This window comes from Haliaeetus albicilla, chromosome 4 (genome assembly GCF_947461875.1).
Source record: "Haliaeetus albicilla chromosome 4, bHalAlb1.1, whole genome shotgun sequence".
Taxonomy (NCBI): domain Eukaryota; kingdom Metazoa; phylum Chordata; class Aves; order Accipitriformes; family Accipitridae; genus Haliaeetus; species Haliaeetus albicilla.
Genome location: NC_091486.1, coordinates 23,896,676 through 23,919,321, shown reverse-complemented (window position 1 = coordinate 23,919,321; position 22,646 = coordinate 23,896,676). Strand labels below are relative to the sequence as shown.

Genomic DNA, 22,646 nt, shown 5'->3' with positions numbered 1-22,646 from the left:
GTTTGTCTACAATTTTTAAACTTCTGAAAATATATAAAGCATGTAACCCTATGTCTTCGCTGCACACAGAGCTTCCACAGCCTCTTAGGTGTAAGAGCCCTACATCTAGCATCCTTATCTGCTTTCCTGTCTAACAACTTTTTAGTATTTCAGGACAATGGAAATACTTTATATTTTGCATAAGAAATCTATAATAAAATTAAAAGTAAAATTAAAAAAGTACTAATACACATCCTGAAAAGCACTGTTTAGAGAGGGTACTTCAATTTTCTTTTGGCTAAAGGAAAGATACTAAACAGTTAATCTGTATGCTGTAATTAAATGGGAAAAAAAAAAAGAAAAAAAAGAAAAAAGAAAAAAGGGGGAAACAGAAGTGGAACACATGTTAAAATTACATGAAAAAGTTCCTTTTGGCTCTAAAGTCAATAAAAATAAAAGTATATGTTGCAAGAAAAAACAAAACACTCAGGCACAGCAAAGACAAGTTTAGAACATGCAGTGGGGTTGCAGGGCAGCTACCACCAGGTATTGTATGTTGTCTTCCTAAATCTGACATAACCAATTAACAAAACCTTCAGCAAAATACAAACATTTTTATAATTAGCTTGCTAGAGATTTATACAGAAAAGGACTCAGATGATTATGAATGATTCCTATGGACTTTTGGTAGGACTGCCTATAATTGTCCAAAACGAGAATCTGGACCCAGAAGTGTTAAGTGTTGACAGACGATTATACTATTCCATGTTTATACTACCATAACTGAACAAGCCCCAGGTTTAAACTCCCTAATAACTAGATATACCACTGTGTTTAACATGGTAGGCAGCTGAAAACTTCTCTCACCAGTGTTCCTATTTCAAATACCAGACCAAGCAACAGGACGGTGATCCAAACGCCCCGCTGTCAGACAATGAATACACTTGATCAAGCCTGCAGTCGAACTCAATATTGACTGAAGAACAGATTAGATAATAGAAACTGCAGTACCTTAGGAACTGAGTGAGCTGGAGAAACCGTGGCTGGCCAAACTATACTATAAGCAGTATTTCTTTGTCCCTGAAAAAAGAAGCATCTTCGCTGTTGATTGCTTGACCGCCTGTGCAGGTAGATACAATTGCAGGAAGAAAAGATTACGTGGCAGCCAGTCACAGAACCTGTTAACAGACAAGTTAAAAATGGTTAACTTTTTTTTCTACCACTGCATTAAAAATGGAAAGTATGCAAAAAGAAAAGCATCATATAAAACAAACCACAGAACCCATGTAGCAGCCAAGGGTAGTTCAAATCTTGTACTGTTAAAGAAAGAGCATTAACGCCGAGAAGCAATGAGAACAAAAAACTCCCCAAACAATACTTTGAAGCTTTATAAAATACTAGATCTGTTTTGGTTTGATGCATTAAAAGGTAGCATGGGTAAATTCCCCAAAGCTTACAGCCAGGAGTGACACTCCAACTGGCCCCTGCTTGGAGCAATTTGCATGGCTAGAAGCTGCACTGTTCAAGGCTTGACAAAATGGTGAATAAGGGACAACAGCAAGAAAAGAGGAGAGAAAAAAAAAGATTTAATGTTGATTTCAGACAATATCTTCAGCTGTATTTTTCTAGAATTGGTCACAGATTTGAGCATAAAGATAATGCTGCTCTTGTCATTTGCGCCAAGACACAAGGCATGGGGTTCAATTTGTCCTGCCTAGCAGGGCAACAGAACAAACTTCAAGAGATATTTTTAATCTAGGCCAAAGGCAATTGAAGGGATTAAAATTTATAATTGACTTGGAATATTCAAATCAGATTTCCACGTAATTCACATGGGAATTTGGGATGACAGTTCATCAGACTACGCATCAATCAAACTTAGTTGTCGGGCATGACACATTTTGCCCCCCTTAAAAAAGAAAAAAAAAAGAAAAAAAGGGAAAACAAAGGCCATTGAGGCAAAAAGGTTGTCAGAAACATCAAAACCAAAATAATGCATCACAAAAGACAATGCTAGCATCAAAACCAGGAAATATACTAAATTCAAAAGGATTATTGACACTGCCCAATTAAACTACAATTACACGTAGAACATATTTCCATTACTCAAACATTCTATAATCTAAACAGAGGGGTTTTTTGAAACGTGAGTTTCATATAACAGCTAATCTGCTTCTGAAAAATGTCATATGTATACAAACAGAAGAGCACTCTTTTGTGGCAAGGAACCCATATGAACGATTACTCTTCAGTAAAAAGAAAGTGTTTTTGTTTAAACAGAACACCTGTCTGTTTTTTAAATCACAGAAATTAAGAAATTAATCTACTGCATATTTTGGAACTATGTAAAAAAAATTTATTTTTTTTAAAAGAAGAGTTTTTTCCATAACTTGTATGTTTTTATTTTATTGTACCTCCCTTCCTTTCCTTTGGATGCATTTAGCACGTCCAGATGCAGAAATTATCCTTCCACAGGCACAGTTGGCTTCATAGACAGCCCAATTCCAGCATTCCATGATACACAGGAGATTCGAGTTATGCACCTTTTTTGGAGCCCCAAACCCCAGAATGAATGAAATAGTTGCATGGGGTTTGCTTTAGAAGTGTCCCCAACTGTCTCTTTGCCCACTGATCAGTGCTACGTTTAGTTGCCAGTAAGTGAAAGGTTGTAGAGACTTTTACTCAATGCAAGCAAATTTTTACTGTTTTTTTTAAATTGTTGATAAGTAACAAGGCAGAGTTGGAGGGTGAGGCTCAGATCAAGCTCTCAGTATAACCTAGGTACCCCAATGGAAGTTGCCTGCTTCAAAAGGGAAGAGAGTGTCTCCATGGAAGTGGAGCTGCCCAGTTAACAGAGGGCCGGAATGGTTTGGTGGCGTTTTAACTATAATTTAATCAACAACCTCATCATGTACTGCTTTCCTAGGGTCTCCTTCACATGAAAAAAAAATCATTGTCCAATTAAAAAAAAATAAATCTGGGCCACCCAACATGCACAATGTCTAAGTGCATCCAAAGAGCCCAAAGCATCCTACAAACTCCCTGGCTGGTTTGCACCCGTTTCTAGAACCTGGAAGCACAGAATCTGCTGAGGCAGCAACTTTTGGGCCATCAGAAATAGCAATCAGTCCGCCAGTGTAAGCTAAGGTAGCTCTTTTACAGAGTGCAGTGGAAGTACCTCACTTTTACCACAGCTGAAGGTATTATAAATATATTTAAAACCCACACTCACTGATGTGGTCAGTCAAAGCCCACGTGGACATCAATAAATGAACGCGTATTTCAAATGCTCTCCTTGGCACACGGCATGCTGCCTGGGCACCTTGTCTACTGTGTAAAAGTTTAATTAGGGAAGAAAAGGTGCAAGTGTGCTTGTTGATTATTCAACAGTAAAACTCCAAATGTTGCAAATACAGACATTTAAATACATTAAACCAGATTATATTCATGGGTTCATGCCTGTTGACTGTCCCACATTCAGAAGGGATACCTTTTTATTTGGAATAAAATTTTTACCTCTATTCTCCCAAAGATACACTGTAAGTGTTGTCACAAGATAACAGGATAATAAGGTACTGTAGTCTGTTGTTATTCTACTAACTATTCATTATAAACCAGACACATACAAAAATATCTACTACTTGAACAGGTGAAATGCGACAACCAAATAAATATCACCATAGTATGATACGACTCCTAAAATACATCACAAGATTATAAACACAGGACAACTAAAACTTTATTTGAAATATAAAAAATTGTAACAGAAAACATTCTCCTACAAAGTAAAAATAAAATGAAATAAAATGGCATTAAACTCTAATGAAGTTACTGTTTCATAATGAAAATCTGGACTCCATCCACACACTTCCTTCCTTAAGAAGGCCTTCCTAATGCCTCCACAGCTCCTTTTATTTTTTAACCTCCCATATTCACAGCTAATTCGATATAGCAACATCATCAATCACCAGAGACAAGAACAACTGGCTGTATTCTCCAAGTCTGGCGCAAGTATTCCCTCCTCCCCATGCCTTACACCTATCAAAGCTTTTCTCAGCGCCTTATTTACTTCTGCAACACTGGTGCTCATGCACATCCTTTTTGTTAAGCTCTCTATGTATATTCATTGCTGTAAGATAGTTCATAAATGCAGGATTTATGCAGCTTCCAGTGGAAACTGCAACCACCGGAGAGAGCCCTGAGTTTGAAGCCAGGTAGCCTGGAGACACACCAGCACAGCCAGGATGCAAAGTTGACCCTTTACGCATTTCTTCTCTCCCCCAACAGCCAGGCTACGTCACCTGCCACGAGTAACAGAATATTTACTATCAGCTGCAATAAGGAGAATTATTACCAGCATTACTGAATCACATCAGCAGATGCAAGGTACTGAGCACAGAAAATTACAGACAACTGCTCCTCTGACTCGACAGTGAATCACACTGTGCAATCTGTATGCACGCATGTCCTCCCGGAGCCGCTGGATTCCTCAGCATACCTTCCAGACCTTAATTTGTATTAATAATATAAATATGCACTGTGAGCTTTTATGAATTACCAGATGAATTTATCTTGTGTGGAAATTACATTTTCTTTTTCTTTTAAATGAGTCAGCCAAAGGGGCTGAATACAGAATTCAAGTATGATGATGGGTGGGAGCATTTTAAGTGACTGATTTTGCAGCACAATGTGCCCTATATTTATTAGCCTTTTACTCTAGGTCTATTTTAATTGTTATCTGTTCATGCATGCTACACTATATAATGAAATGCTCCCATTTCACTCACAGAGTAGAGTTTTTTTAATGTGTATCTCTATTAATGACCCTTAATTAAGTTGATTTTAGTCATTTAAATGTGATTCTCCTCTGGTCAAGAAGTATTTTTAAAGGGAGATGTTGGAAATGAACTCTCACATAAGCCCTTTTCTAATGCTTCTTGTTTAACAGTTATAACAATTTATCAGCTATGTTTTCAATGAATGAGGTGTGGGGTAGCCATGCAAAAAACTGCTCATCTACATGATTCATCAAATGTGATTGTTAGCAACCATTTTTTTGGTATTTATTTATGAAAGACTTCAAACTTCCAAGCAATTAGCAAAAATGTTACCAAAGGATAAACTTCATGACAGTTCTAAGCTACAATAAATACAAGGGTACATCTTAAAAAGAGCCAAGAAATAAAAGTAACATATTTTAAAATAATTTAGTCACGGTATCAACAGAAGCACAGTACCAACATTATTTAGGATTACAAGAATTAACATCCAACCCCTTTAGGAAATAAAATCAACTTGCTCTCGATAAAGTAAATCTTACTTAATATATGCGAGCGATTAACAACATTAAAAGCATTGTTCTGATAACTCTTTTCAAAATATATGATTTAATCTTTTTTTTTAAACTGAAAAAAGAATGACTGGAGATTTTCTTAGTATACATGCATTTGAGGGTAAAACACTACAGATCTTTAATTTGGCTTGTCAGGTCATTTTAATATTATGTCATAATTTTACTTCTTGTGCAAATATTCATTTTGCTGAAACTTCAGAGGAAGAAAGTTTAAAGTGAGGTATTAAAAATCACTGTGGGTAATAATATGTGGAATCCAACCAATGCAATTAGGTAAGAATACATAGCTTTTTACTGTTAATGATGAAATGTTCCTGTTTTTCAATCTGGAATAATGGTTGTGGTCTGAAAGATCTTTACTTGTAATTGTAATTCTAACTGTCTAATAAAACACTGACTTTGTAATCCCTGTGTTGCAAAGGTACACGCAAGCTTCAAAAATAGGATGGGAAAGATTAAAGGTTCTCTCCAACTCTGTGTAACCTGTGTAGCAGAAGAGCAGCTCACATTTCACAAGCAATAACCTGTGCATTTGCTAAAAAAGAAAAAAAAAAGGGGGGGGGGGGGAGAACAACATAGGGAAATGCCTGAGGCAGAAGTTGAAACTGATTGGACAAAGTAGAAGGACAAGAGCCCTTGAAATTAAACAAAAGCAAATTCATTCTGTTGACAGATGTTGATTACATCAAAGCCACGAAAGAACTTTTTTCTTTCTTTTTTTTTCCTTTTTTGCAACTAATACCCCACGTTTTCTGTACAATAAGGATATAACATATCTTAATCAACATAACCCAACATGTAATAATTTTTAAATTTGGTAAAAGTATATTGTAACGAGGTCTTAACGACAGGCTTCTCCAAACAAGAGTGTATTCACATGGTCATGTCTGCATACCCGTGCTGGTCACGCCATCATCAGCCCCTTACTTCCAGGGGTTAACTGCTCTGGCAGCCAAATAAAATACAGAGAGCGCTGTGTAATTATGGAGACAGTCAAAGGGCAGACTCTATTTTGAAATCTATTTGCACAGACAAGGTCTTCCAATTTCGCTTACAGGAAACAAGCTGGTAAAGGGGGTCTCCTCCTCTCCAGATGCTTTCCACACGTTTTTCCCACATCAGGAAATCGTGGACATGGACACCATGCAGCACTGTTTCCTGGATTGCAGGACTATGTCATTACAAGGAGAAGAGCAAGTCCATGCTCGTGAGAAATATTTCCTCCTAATTGCCCACATTAGGGGAAAGCAAAACACACAAGGACTACTGAAAATGTGACTAGCAGCAATTTGTAAACAGGACGCAGCCACAGCTGTCATGATGGTACTGGAAAACAGAAAACAGAAATGAAAGGGTAAAAACACTCTGTTTTTAATAGCATGATTGGGGAAATGAAATATTCATCAGGATAGATGTGACTTCAGTTACAACAGCAACACATTGGTGAAAACCTCGACAACAGCGTGCTTGTGACTGTACCCTGATAAACGGAAACACAGGCCAGTATCTTATAAACATTATATTCTAATTGGCATTGTTTTATTTAATTATTGAAATTAACTGGAAATTAACAACAGAAGTTGTTTAGTTAATAAAGGCATTAACAGAATTGCTCTTCTTGTTACTCTCCTAAGAGGCAATAAAGCAAAGCAATGGCCAAACGCCATTGCAAGGGAGCAGACTGCAAGGGAGCAGAGTCAGCCCCTCTGCCAACACCATTGGGACTCCTCCACAGCACTGAAAAAAGTCAAGTTTGGCCCTCAGGACCAGTTATGCTCCCTGCTAATTACAATTTTGCCTTTACTTCACGGAGAGCGGAACCGGGCAATTTGTTTGCCGTATGCCAATACAAATGAGTTTTTTTAATTGGGTGTAAATTTATAAACTATATGAAAATACATACTTGTTTGGCTTACTTATTATGACTTAGTCTGGACCAGCACACTAAAATGATGAATCAGTGCCTTCTGGAATAGTGCCGTTCTTCTAATTCATTATTCAGTCAAACTTAGGGCCAACAAAATAGCTGTTCTACAAGTTGGTAAACTGGGAAACCACAGAGAATCAGAACCTCTTCTATTTACAGGAAGGATGACAGCCTAAGGGTACTTCATCTCAATAATAACAACATTCAAGTAACGGTGCCCAGGTCATGACAAGCCATGACCCTCCTCATAGCTCCTTCAGGAAGCTGGCTTGGTGCCACCTTTTATCAGCAGCAACCGACAGTGCAACTTTAACAAACAAGGAGAAAAGGAAAGATTAATTTTATATCCTTAAAAACCCGTTTGACCAATTGAGCTGGTGTGTGTATATATATATATATATATACACACACACACAGAGTCACACCAAGCCAGTATAAGAAATAAATTCACTGACTGAGTAAAATTCTGGTATCATTAAACAGCACTTTCCAATTTTATCATAGGATTTAAAAAATACAGAGTACAATCTAACTATATCTGAATTATCTTCATTCATATACCACAGGAAATTAATTGTCTATTACAGAAAATGGGACTGGGCTGTACAGGCTTAACTTCGGGAACAGGGCATTGCAGTTCTCCAACAGAGCCTTCCGTCCTAGTGTTATTTCTATTACGTTTTCTCTCTCCAACAGAATAACACAAGCAGAAAATAAAAAGAAAGTGCTGCCTAAAGCAGTATCAGCGCAAAACGAAACGAGTCAGGTACAAAAGCTGGACAAAGCAATATTAAGAGTTTCACACACAGTTAATATCAGGGGAATTTAGGCTCCAGATCACAGCATCTGGCAAGTTTCAACTTCTGTGACTAGCAGGAGAAACATTCCTCTTATGTTACTGCATTCCTATATTGAGTAAATTAATTTATCATAACGTGAATAAATTAGAATGAGAAACATATCTGCTCAGCTTTGCATATTTAAATACATGCTTCAATCACTTTCTATCTTTATTTTTTTTAAAAGATCAGAGAAATTACTTTTGCTTGAAAGATTGGTTATTGTGTTCATGATTCTGATTTTGTAGGGAAGTAACAACTGTTGGAACAAGTTACTCAGTTTAAAAAATAGCAGTTGTTTCAGATTAAAATAATAAGCTATTCAAATAGTCCTTACACACACGCACAATACCGAATCTTGTTGTTAATATGCACCCACCCACGGCTTTAACATTCATTGAATCCTACTGGGATAAAATCTTTTCAGGTGCTCTGTGAAACAACTGTTTTTCAACTGGCATGTTTATGTCCTATATACGTGCCTGATACGGTATTAAATGTTAAAAATAAATCCTACTTTAACCTCTTAAATTTCCAACTGAAATGGAAAAAATGTTTGAATCACCACAAAAATGCTTCCCACAGAAACCCTTTCAGCGGGTGAACAAGGCTGCTGAAATAAGAATAATCTTTGCATAGAAAATTTAGGAGTGCTCCTGAACACTGTATCAGGATTTTCTGCGTAGCTTGAGACACAGGAAGAGAATGGGCAGTCACGAGTCCTTTCCCTGCACAAAATACTAGACCATTGTAATAATTATTTTCAATACACCTGCAGCCAAATCTCTAAGGATACAAGATGATTTCTGAATCGTAAGGCAGTCTTATCTTAAAATGAAAAAAAAAATCGTACACTGCTAGCAATTTTGGGATGAATAACTTAATAAAATAAGATTACATTACTACTCATTTGGTAAAAATGACAGCTAGCAATATTTCTTGCCTTGTATTAGATGTTGTTAATTACCTGTATTGTCCTGTTTTCACACGAAAACACAAGTTACACTAGGACAGTGAGTCGTTACTGAGAAAACACGTAGGTGTCCTTTGCTAGAGTGAAGAGTGTAAGGTTGGAGAATTACTTCCTAAAGCCTGGACTTCAAAATAAATGAGCAGAGAGGTATAAGAGTTTACAGCTGTTTCTGCTAAACTACTGTGGTGGTGGTGATGGTGGAAATAAGCTCTTTTTTTTTTTTTTCCCCAGGAAGATGCTCTGCACAAGGAAGATGTTCCAATCAGGAGCTTGCTGCAGATAACTTGTAGCATCCTTATTAAAATATTTATTTTTAAACCTGTCAGTCATTAGTATGTGCTATTAATGTGTAACTTGGAAGCTTATTCATAAATATGTGACATTTGGGTCACTGAATTAATTATAATATGATTATGTATCAAATTTGGAAGAGGATGGTATAATGTTTAGGAGCTGTTTTAATTTTTTTTAAAAATACCTTTCAGTTATCTCCTTGCTTAACATTTACAAAGACCTCTTTCATATCATAAAAGTCCCTGTTTATCAAACAGTGATACAGGAAGAAGTTGTTTACATTTTCAGAAGTACCAACATACATCACTTATGACAAAAAAAACAAGCACTTCATAAGAAATGCTCAATCACTGTCAATCATACGCACTACAATATACATAAACCAAAGCATGTGGTGTGAGCTATATTAGATTCAAACTGAACACAGAATTACAACTATAACAAACAAAAAACAAATAATTACAAGTGACTCATAGGCCTATTTACACATCTCACCAAACTGCTGGAAAGGTAGGTAACCATAGAAACCTGACAGCCTAAATTCAGTACTTTAAAATTTGTATTTAGTTTAAAATGCTGAAAATGATGTTTCTATTTGACGAAATCCATATTTTTAGAGGCTTCAGGTTTTGCTTTGGTACTTAAATAAATGCTTAAAATGATTTAATCTCTCGGTTACTAATAATTTGCCTTTTAGACTTTATTTTATCCAAGTAAAGATTACAATTTACTCTTAGTAATATAAATTGTTAATACATTTTAATACTGCACATTAATATTTCTAACATTTCTTTAACGACTGAAATTAAATAATGATATAAAACAAACACTCCTGTACTTACTATTAAATGTTCTGCATATAGAGTTTTCTAAGCTGCACACTGGCAAAAAAAAAAAATTACTCAAATTAACTGTTAAAGCTGAAATGCTAATAGCCTTTTCAACTTATAGTTCTTTTTCATTGACAATTACAATTTGCATGGCTTAAAATTTAATACTATGATTAGTACTAATGTCCTATATTTTACTTCATAATCTAAATGAGTAAAATATTATTTTTGTAGTTCACTGGCTCTTATACTTAGGCTGTAATGTTCGGTGTGTATTTCATTATGCAGATGAGCAATGGATGTCGTCTAACATGATTTAAATGGGTCAACAGTATTTTCCTATTCACATTAATCATCCAGACAGCCACAAAAAAAAAAAAAAAAAAGCCTTGAAAACTAACCTAGGAAATCTCTTTTTATCACCGACTCTTCCCACTAGTCAAACAACAGCAAACACATGCTACAGGAGACGGGAGCCTCACAAACCGGGGAGCCAAGGCTGGGTGCTGCTCCTCTCGTGGGTGCGCAGCTCCTGCCGCAGCCGGTGCCGGCAGCGGGCAGCACTCCCCGGGCTGCCCACGGCCCCGTGCCAAGAATGATTCTCGTCCCGTGAAGTTCAGTGGGAGCTGGGCGTTGACAAACGGAGCAAACTTGAATCGGCAAAATACGTTCTTGGCACAGGGACATGCAACTGCGCTGAATGCAAAGGCGTGCTGCCCACTGACGCTGAGCTGGCAGCCGGGCTGTTCTTGCGTAAATACGCTTGTCGGAAAACTCCCACTAAAGTCAAAGGACACAGGATCAGGCCATTTATTGCCAATTGTTTATAAAACACATTAAAATTAAGGGCTCTATTCTCAAGCCATGTAGCCATCATCTACAGCCCATTTCATATATGGCATATTACAAACAAAATGATAATTTATCACTAATGGCGCTTCTGTGCAAAGGGAAGCTGTTCTAATAAATGCTAAAGGGAAAGAACATCAACTACAAAACAGGCAGAAAGCAACAGGATGATCAGGTACCAAACATTCAGACTCATTCATTAAATAAATATATTATTAGCATTAAAAAAAAAAAGAAGCAATCAAGATTGTCTCATATATAAAAGTACTGCCATAGTACAAAACCTCTATAAAGGCAGAGATGACACATTTGATTATATTATGGTGTAACACGGCTGGCAGAGCTTGCCTGGGAAGCCCCACACTGCTCATACCACAGGGCAGATCCTGCTGGACAACATGGAGGAGGTCCAAGCTTCCCAGAGATGGGATGGATGGGCTGCGAGGCAACAGGCAGGCAGGCGGTGGGACTCCTTACCTCCTCCCTTATCGCTGCTGGACATCCACCGATGGATGGTGAAGCTTTACCAGTGACCACTCCCCACATCCATCCTTGTTTAGACACACTGGTATCAGCACAGCCATCAATATTTCAGTTTATTTTCTAGGAACAAACTTAAATCCTTGAAACTGGTTTTGTTTACCGTTGAAAGTAGCTGTTATTTGCTAAATAGGTGTCAGCTCACATAACATCTCTTCTCCAGAAGCTATACTGGTCACTTACTTGCCAACACAATCCCAGATTACTGATTCTGAGATCTGAAAACCAATAATATGGCTTAGGCACTGGTCACCAGCTTTCTCTTACAGCCTTCCCCGTGCTTGGTCTTCCAATCCATGGATGTAAATGAAGGGGGGTAGGAACTGTGCATCAGCTTTTAAAGTAAACTAATCAACATATGGCAAAGTAGGAGGTTTCCAACTATTCAGACCTCACAAGACTTCATTTGCAACACTCATGCCCTGGACAAGTGTTTCACCAGTACCTAATAAACAGCTGGGTCCAGCAGGCACCTTAACTGGATGCAGTAACTGTTCAGTGCAAAGCACTAAGGCATCTGCGGGCACTGACCTGGTGGCTGATTTACAGTGAATTAAACAATAACCACCACTATGATGACTAAGGTTCAGTCTTGGCCATGACCTTTTCTAGGTGTTGGGAACATGGAGGAGAGGTCAGCATATTTTATGGTGTGACAACCCACATGCAGGTCAGTATCTGGCACACTCGTTTCCCCTGTGCCCTGTCCCACGTAATGCACGTCAGGAGGAGTTAAGACAAATGACATTCAACATCTGTGAGTTTCGAAAGCATGTCTTTGGGGCTAGCTCCAGCCCTGCCCATCTGAGGGAACATCACATTTGGATGCCAAGAGCTAGCTGGGAGCCCTGAGCAGTAAGGAAGGACCTCGGGGTTTCTCCACTGCCCCATACACTATGGTTAACAGCTACTGCTATGGGAGATTTCCTGAAGGAACTCCAAGCAGCACTCCTCTTGTTGAATCAAAGACAATAAATCACAAATTACAGCAGCTGCTTAATTCCTGGAGAGAGGATCATGCAGTCCAGTCGCACATTAGCCAGTGTCTCTCACCTCCAAAACTTGACCTTGCTCCCAGTCACTTCTCCTGACGCACACTCTACAGGTATCAGTCACCCACATAACGCCTCCCTACTGCATACAGTGCTCCAAGGATAGGTACAGCAAGGCCCACGACAGCCACTCCCCACACAGACTGACTTCAAAAAAGAGAATACTTAATTTCTAAACTATCTTCACCAGGCTATTCACTCTGTACAGTTTATTGGACTACTCCACTGTCTGATTTTCTAAGATAGAGTAAGCAAAGGGTCTTTGCAAGAAATTAGGTCTCCAGCTCCTTTTTCTAGACTCAAAAGGGTTTACACAGCTCTTTTATGCACAGATAGTAAATCTGTAAGAAGCAATAAATGTTTTGCTTTCCACAGGATGAAGATAATCTAACTTGCCAGCTAAATATAACAGGCATTTCTTCAGAGCAGGCTTAGCTACCTTGTCTGCAAAGCTGGGCAGTAATCCATGAAATCCTCCATGGGGACATCCCACTTAAACAATTACTAATTTGCAGACTCAACGCAGAACTTTTTAGATTGTCTTGCGTGATTTGTCAAACATTTGCCTTGACTCTCTTATTTTGTTGTTGTTCTTACGTGTTTGCAATTTAAATATACAGATTTGCAACAGTACTGCACACTGGAGAGACCAACCAGTGTGGGCAGCAACCTGAGTCCACAGCTGGATCTCCCGATTACTCTGACAGGGGCCAATTGCTTGCAAGTGAGGAAGTTTCAACCAGAACACAGCTCACTTATGTATTTATTTATTTGGTGCTTTGGTTAGATAGAAAGAGCTCCGGAGGCACAAATGACACAAGAGACAAAATTTGTAAAGGTATTAATTGCACAAAAAAAAATTTTTTTGCAAAGGCTTCCCATTCAATTTAATAACAATAAAAAAAGGGCGTTTTTACTTCTAAGTAAAATTTAACATGACTGGAAGAGAAGGCTGCATAGCTGTCTGTGTGTCACACAAGACATGGGCACATATTGCATTCCTCACGGGGAGGACTGAAAAAAAAACAAATAAAAAATGGGCTAGTATTAAAGCCACGCATGTGGCAAGAAGTACACATTGGTGCTATTAAGAAAGGCCAGTGATCCTGGCAGCCTTTGGTAAATATGATGATAGTGCAGACCCATCCTGACAGTGCTTTACTAAACCTGCAGATCTGCATGGGGAAACATTGATGTCTCAATTTTACTGGTGATTTCAGCTGCAAAGGCACTATTTTTCTCATTAAAAAATCAGGCCAGTGAAGCTGTTCATTAAACCTCTATCCAGATGTGATTCATGATACACTATAACTTATTCTGAGAATTATAAAATAGAGCTGGACAGAGAGAGTATAAAAGCCTCAACTCTGAAGCGAGCACTGGTGCTCCCACAACCTCCTGCAGAAGCCCAGCCACAGAACCAGGCACCTTCTGCATTCCACTTCATAGCTTTGGTCTGCCTCTTGGAAGACTTTGGTCCAATGCCTGGATAAATTCTGAGTGAGAAGCTTTGGCGCTAAAATATATGAAAGATGTGATAACAGAAGTTACGTGTATTGACAAAATCATAGCTGAGATGTACAGGAGGAGGTCTCAACTCCTTTTGACTGTAAAGTCATCCCCAAATCAGTGAATTCAGTCAATTATGTGCTAAGAATCCTGCTGCACATTTTAATCATGGAAAATGTGAAGTCCATCTCAATCCACCCACGTGGCCTACTGCAAAGTGATGTGACTGTGAAGTTGAATTTTATGACTCTGGCCACAACTTCATAAATGTCAGTGCTCCCGATTCGCATTCACTGAGCAAACAGCTACAGCAAAATTGATTCTGACCTGACTGCTCCCCCTGCCACGGCACGGTCAGAAGCAGCGATGTGCTTCTGCCTCCGCCATGCCTGTTCATAGTGCAGTGGTTGGTAGTCCATCATCACCACTTGTTGCACCAGAGGGGACAGGAGAGAACTGGTGCCTTTACCCCAGCCACCCCAGCAGATTATTTTCAGCTGGCTGAACTTCCAGCTGCCAACCTCCTGCCAACCTGTTAGTAACCTCCAGCTGGTTCCCACAGCTGGGGATACTGTTGCAGCAAAAGCTGCTGAAGTTTGTCTACCAGCTACCTTATTCTACACCTGATTTTGTGTTACAGTTTTTACAAAAAAGAGTTATTTGGACAAAACAGACACCAAATGAACAAAACCAAGACTGTCTTTATCAAGCAGGTTTTAGAAACAGCCGCTTCTCCTGCAACCTTTGCATTGCTCTGCAATTAGTTTTGCTAGAGAACATGTATTAGTTAAGGACAGTACTCTACAACCCAAAATTCTTAGACAATATAATGATATCACTCAGAAAACTGCTGGGACACTATGCCAGCAAAATAATTCTTGCTGGTACAACTCGATCTTTTCGAGGAACTGATTTAAGCATTCCCAGAAGAGAACTCTTCCATGAGCTGAGCTTCTGCTGAATTTGTAGGGTGTACCAGAGCATGAATTAATCTTTATAAGTCCAAACAAATCCCACTACTTTATTTATTTCTTTAAAGAACACCCATTTCCTTTATGTCTCTGTCATGAGCCATAAGTAGTATGTTAACAGTAATCAGTGCAGAACAACCAGAAATAGGTCGGAGAGGTGAGACCTGCCTAGTCACCTCCCAGGTGTTAGTTCAGAAAGCACACGGCAATGTATTAAGCCTCATCACAGCCTACCATTTCATCCACAATGCAAGAGTGTGACTCAATTCTCAGACCTGCACAAACCACTATGGGCAACACTTCATCTCAGTGTCAAACCAGGACATCTTTGCAAGATGACTGTCCACTTTATCTGGTGGAGAAGGACCTCAACTCAACAGCTCTAAGTGAGTTTACAAGCACATTCAAAAGCTACAAACCCAAGCAGCATATAAGCAGATCTGCAGTGGCTGCACCCTCTATTACATAAAGCACCTCATTTTAATGACTTGTGGAACGAGGTCAGGATCTCACTGTTGCTTTTTTCCAAATCCATCTTTACCTATGTCTATCAGAAAATCTGAGACTGAACAGCTGGAATTTATGTGAGAAAAACAATTTCTTTGCCATTTTCTTTCAATGTTATGGCATGTCTGTTGATTTTCATAATTTAAAAAATACATAAGGCAGGACCTAATTTAAGTTTATGTACAACTAAACATGAAACAGATAATCTGAGAAGTGTACATGTTCCTTTAGAGAACATCTGATATGCCATAAGTATTAATGTATAAATTTAGATCGTATTCATTACTGGAATAGTCCTTCATGGTTCAGAATGAGCTTGATTTAAAATTGAAACATAGCTTCAAACAGGCATTTTAACCATAAATACCTGAAAGTAAACATCTTTAAAATGTGAAAGTTGGAGACTTTATACAGCTGGTTGGAGTGGCTGGTTATTTATCATCTAAACTCGAAAGAGAACAGTGCGACTTTCAAAAACACTCACCAAAGTTTTCTCAGACTGCATGCTACAGAGTGCGCCTGCCAAAAGACCTCTGGGAAGCTCTGAAGAGCCCTTTATTCCCATTTTCTAAGGCTTCCATGCAGCAAGGCAGTTTGTTGAACACTTGATTTCCAATAGTTTCCTCTTTGTTCAGAAATTAAGGAGTAAAGGGAAAGACATCTACTGATTTGGGAAGGACAACAGTCATTTAATGAAATAAACAAACAAACTTTCCATACTTTGTTTCTATGTCATAAAATATTTCCAGATTGTTTTCCATGCAAATAATGTTTTTTAATATGAACTATCTGAAAGGAATTAAAAAAAAATAATAATTCAAACTTCCCTCGTCCAGGAACGTCTGTACCAACTACCTCTGAGGAACAGCCAGTTACACAGATAAAGCTCTTTGCCAATGAACAGTTCAGCTTGTAAATGATTTCTCCTAGATCCTTTTAAAAACATAGCAAGATAATGCAATAACCAAGACAAAATAGAGAATTCTGACACTTTTTGTCATACTAAACATAGCCACATACTATGTTTTCCTGCCTGAATTGCATCCAATAAACTACAAGACCTTACTCTGTGGTACACGAATTTTCATGCCTACTCTCACATTTTATGCCTACAATTAAAACATGCACTATTCTGGTTATGTGACAGACCTTATAAAGTGAAGGGGACTGCACTTAAATAATTATATTTGAGTGTGAATCTATTTAAGATGGGGCATTTGTTTCTTTCACATCTCTAACCTGATGTAGTAAACCAAGACTGAGGCCAAAGTGAGCATTTTATTATCCAAGCTGGATGGACTATATGGTGCTGATACATAATAAAAAAAGATGCAGCTGTTTTCAATTTGTGATTCAAGGAAACCTGGGAATTTCATGGCTACATCCAAAGACTGTGAAAAGACTTCTTTTTAGAAATCAAGTTTGTTACCAATTTGTTTCAGCTCCCTACATGGGAGTCCACATTGCCACTGAAGGACGCTTAGAAAAACTCATGCTCAAAAAGCTTGAAGAGCACTGAACCAACAGGTCACAGACAGGAAGGTCTGCTCTCAAACACAGAGCAGTGTCGCCCCTTCTGTGGATGTTTTTGCCTGTCTGACAGGCAGTTCACTCTGATATTTATCGGAGAAGCATCCTGAAGAAGAGCACCGTACTGTGCAGCACTGGCCGGCAGCGAGCACCCGGGGCAGGAGACTCCTTGGGGCAGGAGCGCAGGGGAAGCCCAGGTGCAGAAAGGACCAAAGTGAGGGATGGGTAGACAAGGGGCTGAAGAAACCTGTACAACTTGGCAAGAGCTGCTGAGCAGAAGCGGCCCAAAGAACGGGAGCTGTGGTGACAACTGTAGAGACAGATGGAAAGGTCAGGGAGAGAAAAGCTATGGCCGTTCAGACAGAAGTGCAAGAAACATTTGGCAAAACAGAAGACGGTAGAAGACCTGGAAATTTGGCAAACAAAATGCAAGACACATAAAGACAGTAAAAAATGACCAATTGAGAAGAAGCCCTTATTATAATAACAACCTGATTTTGAAGTGTTGAAATGGTTCCTTTTAAAAAAAATTCTAGAGTCTGTTTTCACTCTAGATAACACTGAAGACCAGTGTGTGACCTGAACTGTTGAACACAAAATATGAGGAACTTTTCTTAAATGGAAACTAGAACTTGACTTCATACAGTGCCTTTCATACTTAGTGTGTAACAAAATTGCTTTAAATACTGGCAGGCAAACAGCCATTATGCACTCAAGAGCTCACACATAATAATACTTAGCATTTTTATAGTGCTTTTCATCTTTGAAGTGCTTTACAAACAACTCATTAATCTCAACCAATGCACCTGCAAGGTAGATAAATATCTGCATTGTAGGTGGAGAAAGACACAGAAAGTTCAATGGCTTATCCAAGGCCATGCACACCACCAGCCCCAAAATCCCTAGCTCCTGGCTCCTAGCCCCATGAAGGACCTGAGCCCCACTCTGTGTTAAGATCGTGCCTTCTCTTCAGCCACGGAGCTATAGGACAACTTGTCTTACTGCGAGAAGGACGGCAGCAGACAAGCAGGAGAGCCTCCTGTTTCTGAAGCAGGCGAGTTCGCCTCCGAGCAGTGAGCTGCAAAAGCCTCTGCGCTGGCAAACGCCTCTGCCTCTCTCCCATATTTATTTCACAAATTGCTGCACAGTCTCCCGGGCAGGAGATTCCTACAATTCAGACGACAGAAACCTGAAGCCTGTGGCCTCCAAGTACTGCCACGATGCAAGAAAAGAACTTCAGCTTCACTCTTCAGGCATTCTCTAACTATCAGAAACTTGGAATGAGCTTCGTCTAGCAAGAACAGTAACTATCTCCCTTGCTGGTGACCGGAAAAAAAAATCTTAATGTGATTATGCCACATGATTGTACTTTTACCTTTCTGAGGTTTAAAAAGATCTGATATGATCTTTTTTCATGCTTTAAAAAAAAAAACCACCTGAGAAATGCCAGGAATGTCAAACCTGGAGCAGACAAGAAGCCTGGAAGATGTGAACTGTAATACAATACACCTGTGCTGTGCTACAGCAGACCTTATATTCCCTTACACAGACAAAAAGAATAATGAATTTTTAGTAACGACATCTGTATTTCAGATGTTTAATAGTCACTAGATTTAAATAAGTAAATCTGAGAATCCTTATCTGTTCAGTCTTCACATTTGCGAACCCAGAGCTTTACAAGTTCTCCAGCCACTGTAGTTCCTCCCAGGGTAAACAGCTCATGTTTAGAAAAAGAAATAAGTCAGACAAACTGTTGCAATAACAGAAAAACAAAAAATAGTTGAAGGCAAGTTTTTCCACACTTTTTCTTAAGATATCAAGGAAAAAAGGCTCTCTACAAGCAATGGTATAACATGTTAGTTAGGTAAACATGGGCAGTAGAAGATAAATGAACAACAGCAAAAATGTATGTAGCTAAAAGCGTAATTAACATGTCCTGCCTGCCTCTCCAGTTGACCTGGACATAAAAGCTAGAATAGGAAGAAAGAAGCAGCTTTTAATTAATCTTCCCCATCTTAATTTTTTAAACTTACACAAGAAAAACTAACAAGGTCACACAATCCAAAATAACATGAATAAACAAATAAACAGCTCTTGGTCATTAAGCAGAATCTACATGTTCCCCACATTTAGAATAATTTTAAGATAATTATTTCATTGCTTTAAAATGGGCTTGTGTCTGACTGCCAACTCCATGCTTTAAAAAAAAAAAAAAAGAAAAAAAAAGTCAAATTTACAACTCCTGTTGAAAATAAAGGCATATAAGAGCAAACTAAAATAAAACATATAGGAAATGCAATTAAATTTAATTACATTGAACACTAACATTCACTCTGCAATCATAATAAAATTCTAAAAACATTTTCTAAATAAAAAAATCCACCATAATAATCTTCTGCAGCTAAAATAATATACAATGTTTATATAATGCAGCTTTTCCAACAGAATGAAACAGATGAAAGAGAAACATGCAAGAACAAAATTAGAATATGCAATTGTATCCAATAAACTGAGAGCATAAAAATGACAATATAGTAAAAAAACCAAACAACTTGGTAACACAAGTGCTGCAACATTTTTTGTTATTTTGTTTAATAACTTGTCACTTTATTTGTAACCAGTAACCAAGAGATGTCAGAGTAACTTCTGTCCCTGCCTGTGCTCTTGCTCTTCTGCTTCTTTTCAGTCTAGGTTAAAAAGAATCTTTTCTCCTAATTATCAACAAATGTAACACCAGATTTTACTCATGGTGAGGTGCGCGACCTGTCAGTACAAGGCAACACTACGGAAAAACAACAACAACAAAAAAAGCAGGAGGTAAGGCCTGAACACAGTTTTCTTTCGATTCCCTTGAGAATCGTGGTACTATAGGTCTTGGATTCCTGGGCAGAGGGGATCATGTTCATCAATTACAGCAGCTCCTCTGGGCCTAAGTCCAGGTAGACTGCTTGTCTAAACTCGATGAAATATAGGCGCCATCAGGTAACAGCACTGGTCGGGGAGACTCCAGAAATGTGTAACTGAAAACTAAAAAATGAAATTAAAACACGGCTGTAGCCAAACAGCCTCTTTGTGCAGGATGCAATAACTGTAAGGCAGAGAGCGTACAACGTACAGACCGCTCCTTGTATACGTTCTCTTGCTTTTTCACATATGTAATATGAAAGTTAGACCAGGCACATGAGTATATTTTAACAAACACTGATTTTTAAGTAGAAATACATAGGAAAGAAACCACTGTGATAAATGCATACAGCTTGAATAGGCACAAAATCCTCCCCCCTCCCCCCAAAAAAAGCAAGCAATTGCCCTGTAACCCACTCCCCCCTCCCACTTCATTACTTCAAGATATTTTCAAATTAAATTTTAATGATAATAAATATTGCTCAATCGGACAGCACTGGGATGTGGCGGTCTAGAAGCACTGCAAGCTATTCAGGGTTGGCACATTGTCATGTCAAACTGTCAAAGACAAGAAAAGGGCAGCAAGTGTCTCTTGCCAGATGTGCATTTCCAAGTGCTTAGGAATGTGCTTGTTTTGGGGGCAAGCAGAGGAGGAAGGAAGAACAGAAAAAAAAAAAAAAAAAAAGAGATAAAATTATACAATCCTGAATTGAGAAGGGTCATTGTAACTATGGGGTCCTACAGGTGGTTTTAGGACAGAAAAGGCTTTTTACAGACTGCATACACAATCAAGCACTACTTTGAAATCATAGTTTGCAGTGGACCACCAGAACTGCCACTGAAGAATGCTCAAAAACTCCTAAGATTTTGCTTAAATTTCCTCATTATTCACAACTGTCACAACCAGAACATCATGTCTAGTATGTCTGAATATTGTGGAAAGGAAAAACCAGGCATAGATTTCATGACACAGACCTCCGCTACAGCTTTAGCACCAGAACACGTTCAAAATTAGAAGTAACTTGTCTTCAAGGTGACGTCAGCAGAAACCCAGGTCTCTTCAGAAATAAACAAAGAAAATGCCATGACACTACAGAAATATTTTTCTGGCAGCCTCAACCTTACACTCCAACTCTAGCTATATGTAGAAAACCACACAAGAAATCAGGGCAAGTGTACCAGACCCGCTCAGTTCGGTTTCCCCTGCACAGCTCGAGAACACCCACAACATAAAATTTCCAAACTTCACAGACACGTGGTATGTTGTTTCCTTTGTACACCTTAAGTCCAGCTTCTGGTCTACATAGGGGTAATTCAGTGTAAAAGCTTTAGTAAAAGGAATACATTACCTAAATCTAGAAAGCCGCTTCACATATGTCCACTGTTAAACTGTGTGTTAGCTTGGTAGCTTAGGAGCACAGGGCATTAGGGCAGCCCCAGGCCCCCGTTTCATCCTACAGATGCCATGCTGCCGTGAGACCCTCCACAAATTACTCCCTCAATGCTACAGTTTCTCCATCTGTCTGCTAGTGCTCAGGATTTCAGTCCCTTTTGTCTGCTGTAACTACCTGTGCTGCAACCTCTCAGAGGCAAAAAAACGTTATACTATATGCTCATAGGGCATCTGATCCTGCAATTTTGGATAGTGGAGTTATCTGCTCTGAAATACAATATAATTCACAATTTGAGGTCCAGAATTTCTTTAGAGATGATTCAGTCCTTCATTCTTTCTCTTCAAATGCTACATGTTACAGTAAACAAGCTTAGAGACCACCAGAGACCTGTGATATACTCCCTACCACTACTCCTGATGTTTTAAGTAACAGAACATGGAAGGACGCAAGAAGCCAGAGACTTCACTCGCAGTTTGATCTCGTACATAGGCTTGGCAGGGTCACCTTCTGGTGTAGATTTTTAAGAGCCTGGTTGGTTTTTTTTCTTTGCTTTAATTTAATCCCTAGAGATTGTGAAGTGGTATCCTTTATTTCATTGATTTGCTGTATGAGTATAAGAGGAGGTTAAATCAGTCATTTGGTCCTTTGCAGAGCAACACTAAGATCTGCGTGTTGGTTAACACTGCATTTGTGAGCCTGAAGAGACCTACCCTTTCAGTAAGGGACAAAGTTTGCCTTTGTGCTGCCCAAAGCCAGCACTGAACTGCACACCTGGAATTAAAATCACAGACGTGACTTTCCCATTTCAGACTTTCCACCCTATTACACAGTATCATGTTGAGCCTTTGCTTCTATACCTGAAGCCAGGTAAGGAAGCGCCAGACGAGGACTACAGCCTCTGGCAGGCGATGCAGAAGTTGTGCACGCAAACAGGGAGTGCTCCTTGCTCACGAACATCCCGCACGTCTAACTCTGAAGACTGGGAGAGCACTGTTAAAACCCACTTTGGAAACACAGCAACAAGCAAGTCCCTATGATGGAGCATCCCAGTTTCTTGGTAGAGGCTTTCTCAGAGCTTTCCGGTATTTTCCTTCAGGGTCAGTATCCTATGCACACAGCTGGACACCAGCCCTTACAGCGAATCACCACACCAGGGCGGTGAGCTGCTGCAGACAGTGGAAAAGTTTCAGAGCTC

At 39.0% G+C, this 22,646-nt stretch overlaps 1 protein-coding gene across 2 annotated transcripts in view; it reads right to left on the bottom strand.

Moving 5' to 3' along the window:
- The window catches only part of METAP1D (methionyl aminopeptidase type 1D, mitochondrial), a 48,930-nt gene that overhangs the window by 21,251 nt on the left and 5,033 nt on the right, over window positions 1-22,646 (bottom strand). The window contains exons 1-2 of one of the 2 annotated variants that reach the window (XM_069781400.1): window positions 6,388-6,798; window positions 991-1,157 (exon numbers count right to left, since the gene is read on the bottom strand). In XM_069781400.1, coding sequence (XP_069637501.1) covers window positions 991-1,157; window positions 6,388-6,451 — 231 coding nt within the window. In that variant the 5' untranslated portion in view covers window positions 6,452-6,798. Of the gene's footprint in view, window positions 1-990; window positions 1,158-6,387; window positions 6,799-22,646 lie in introns of those variants that run through there. The other variant, XM_069781401.1, reaches the window with a different exon arrangement.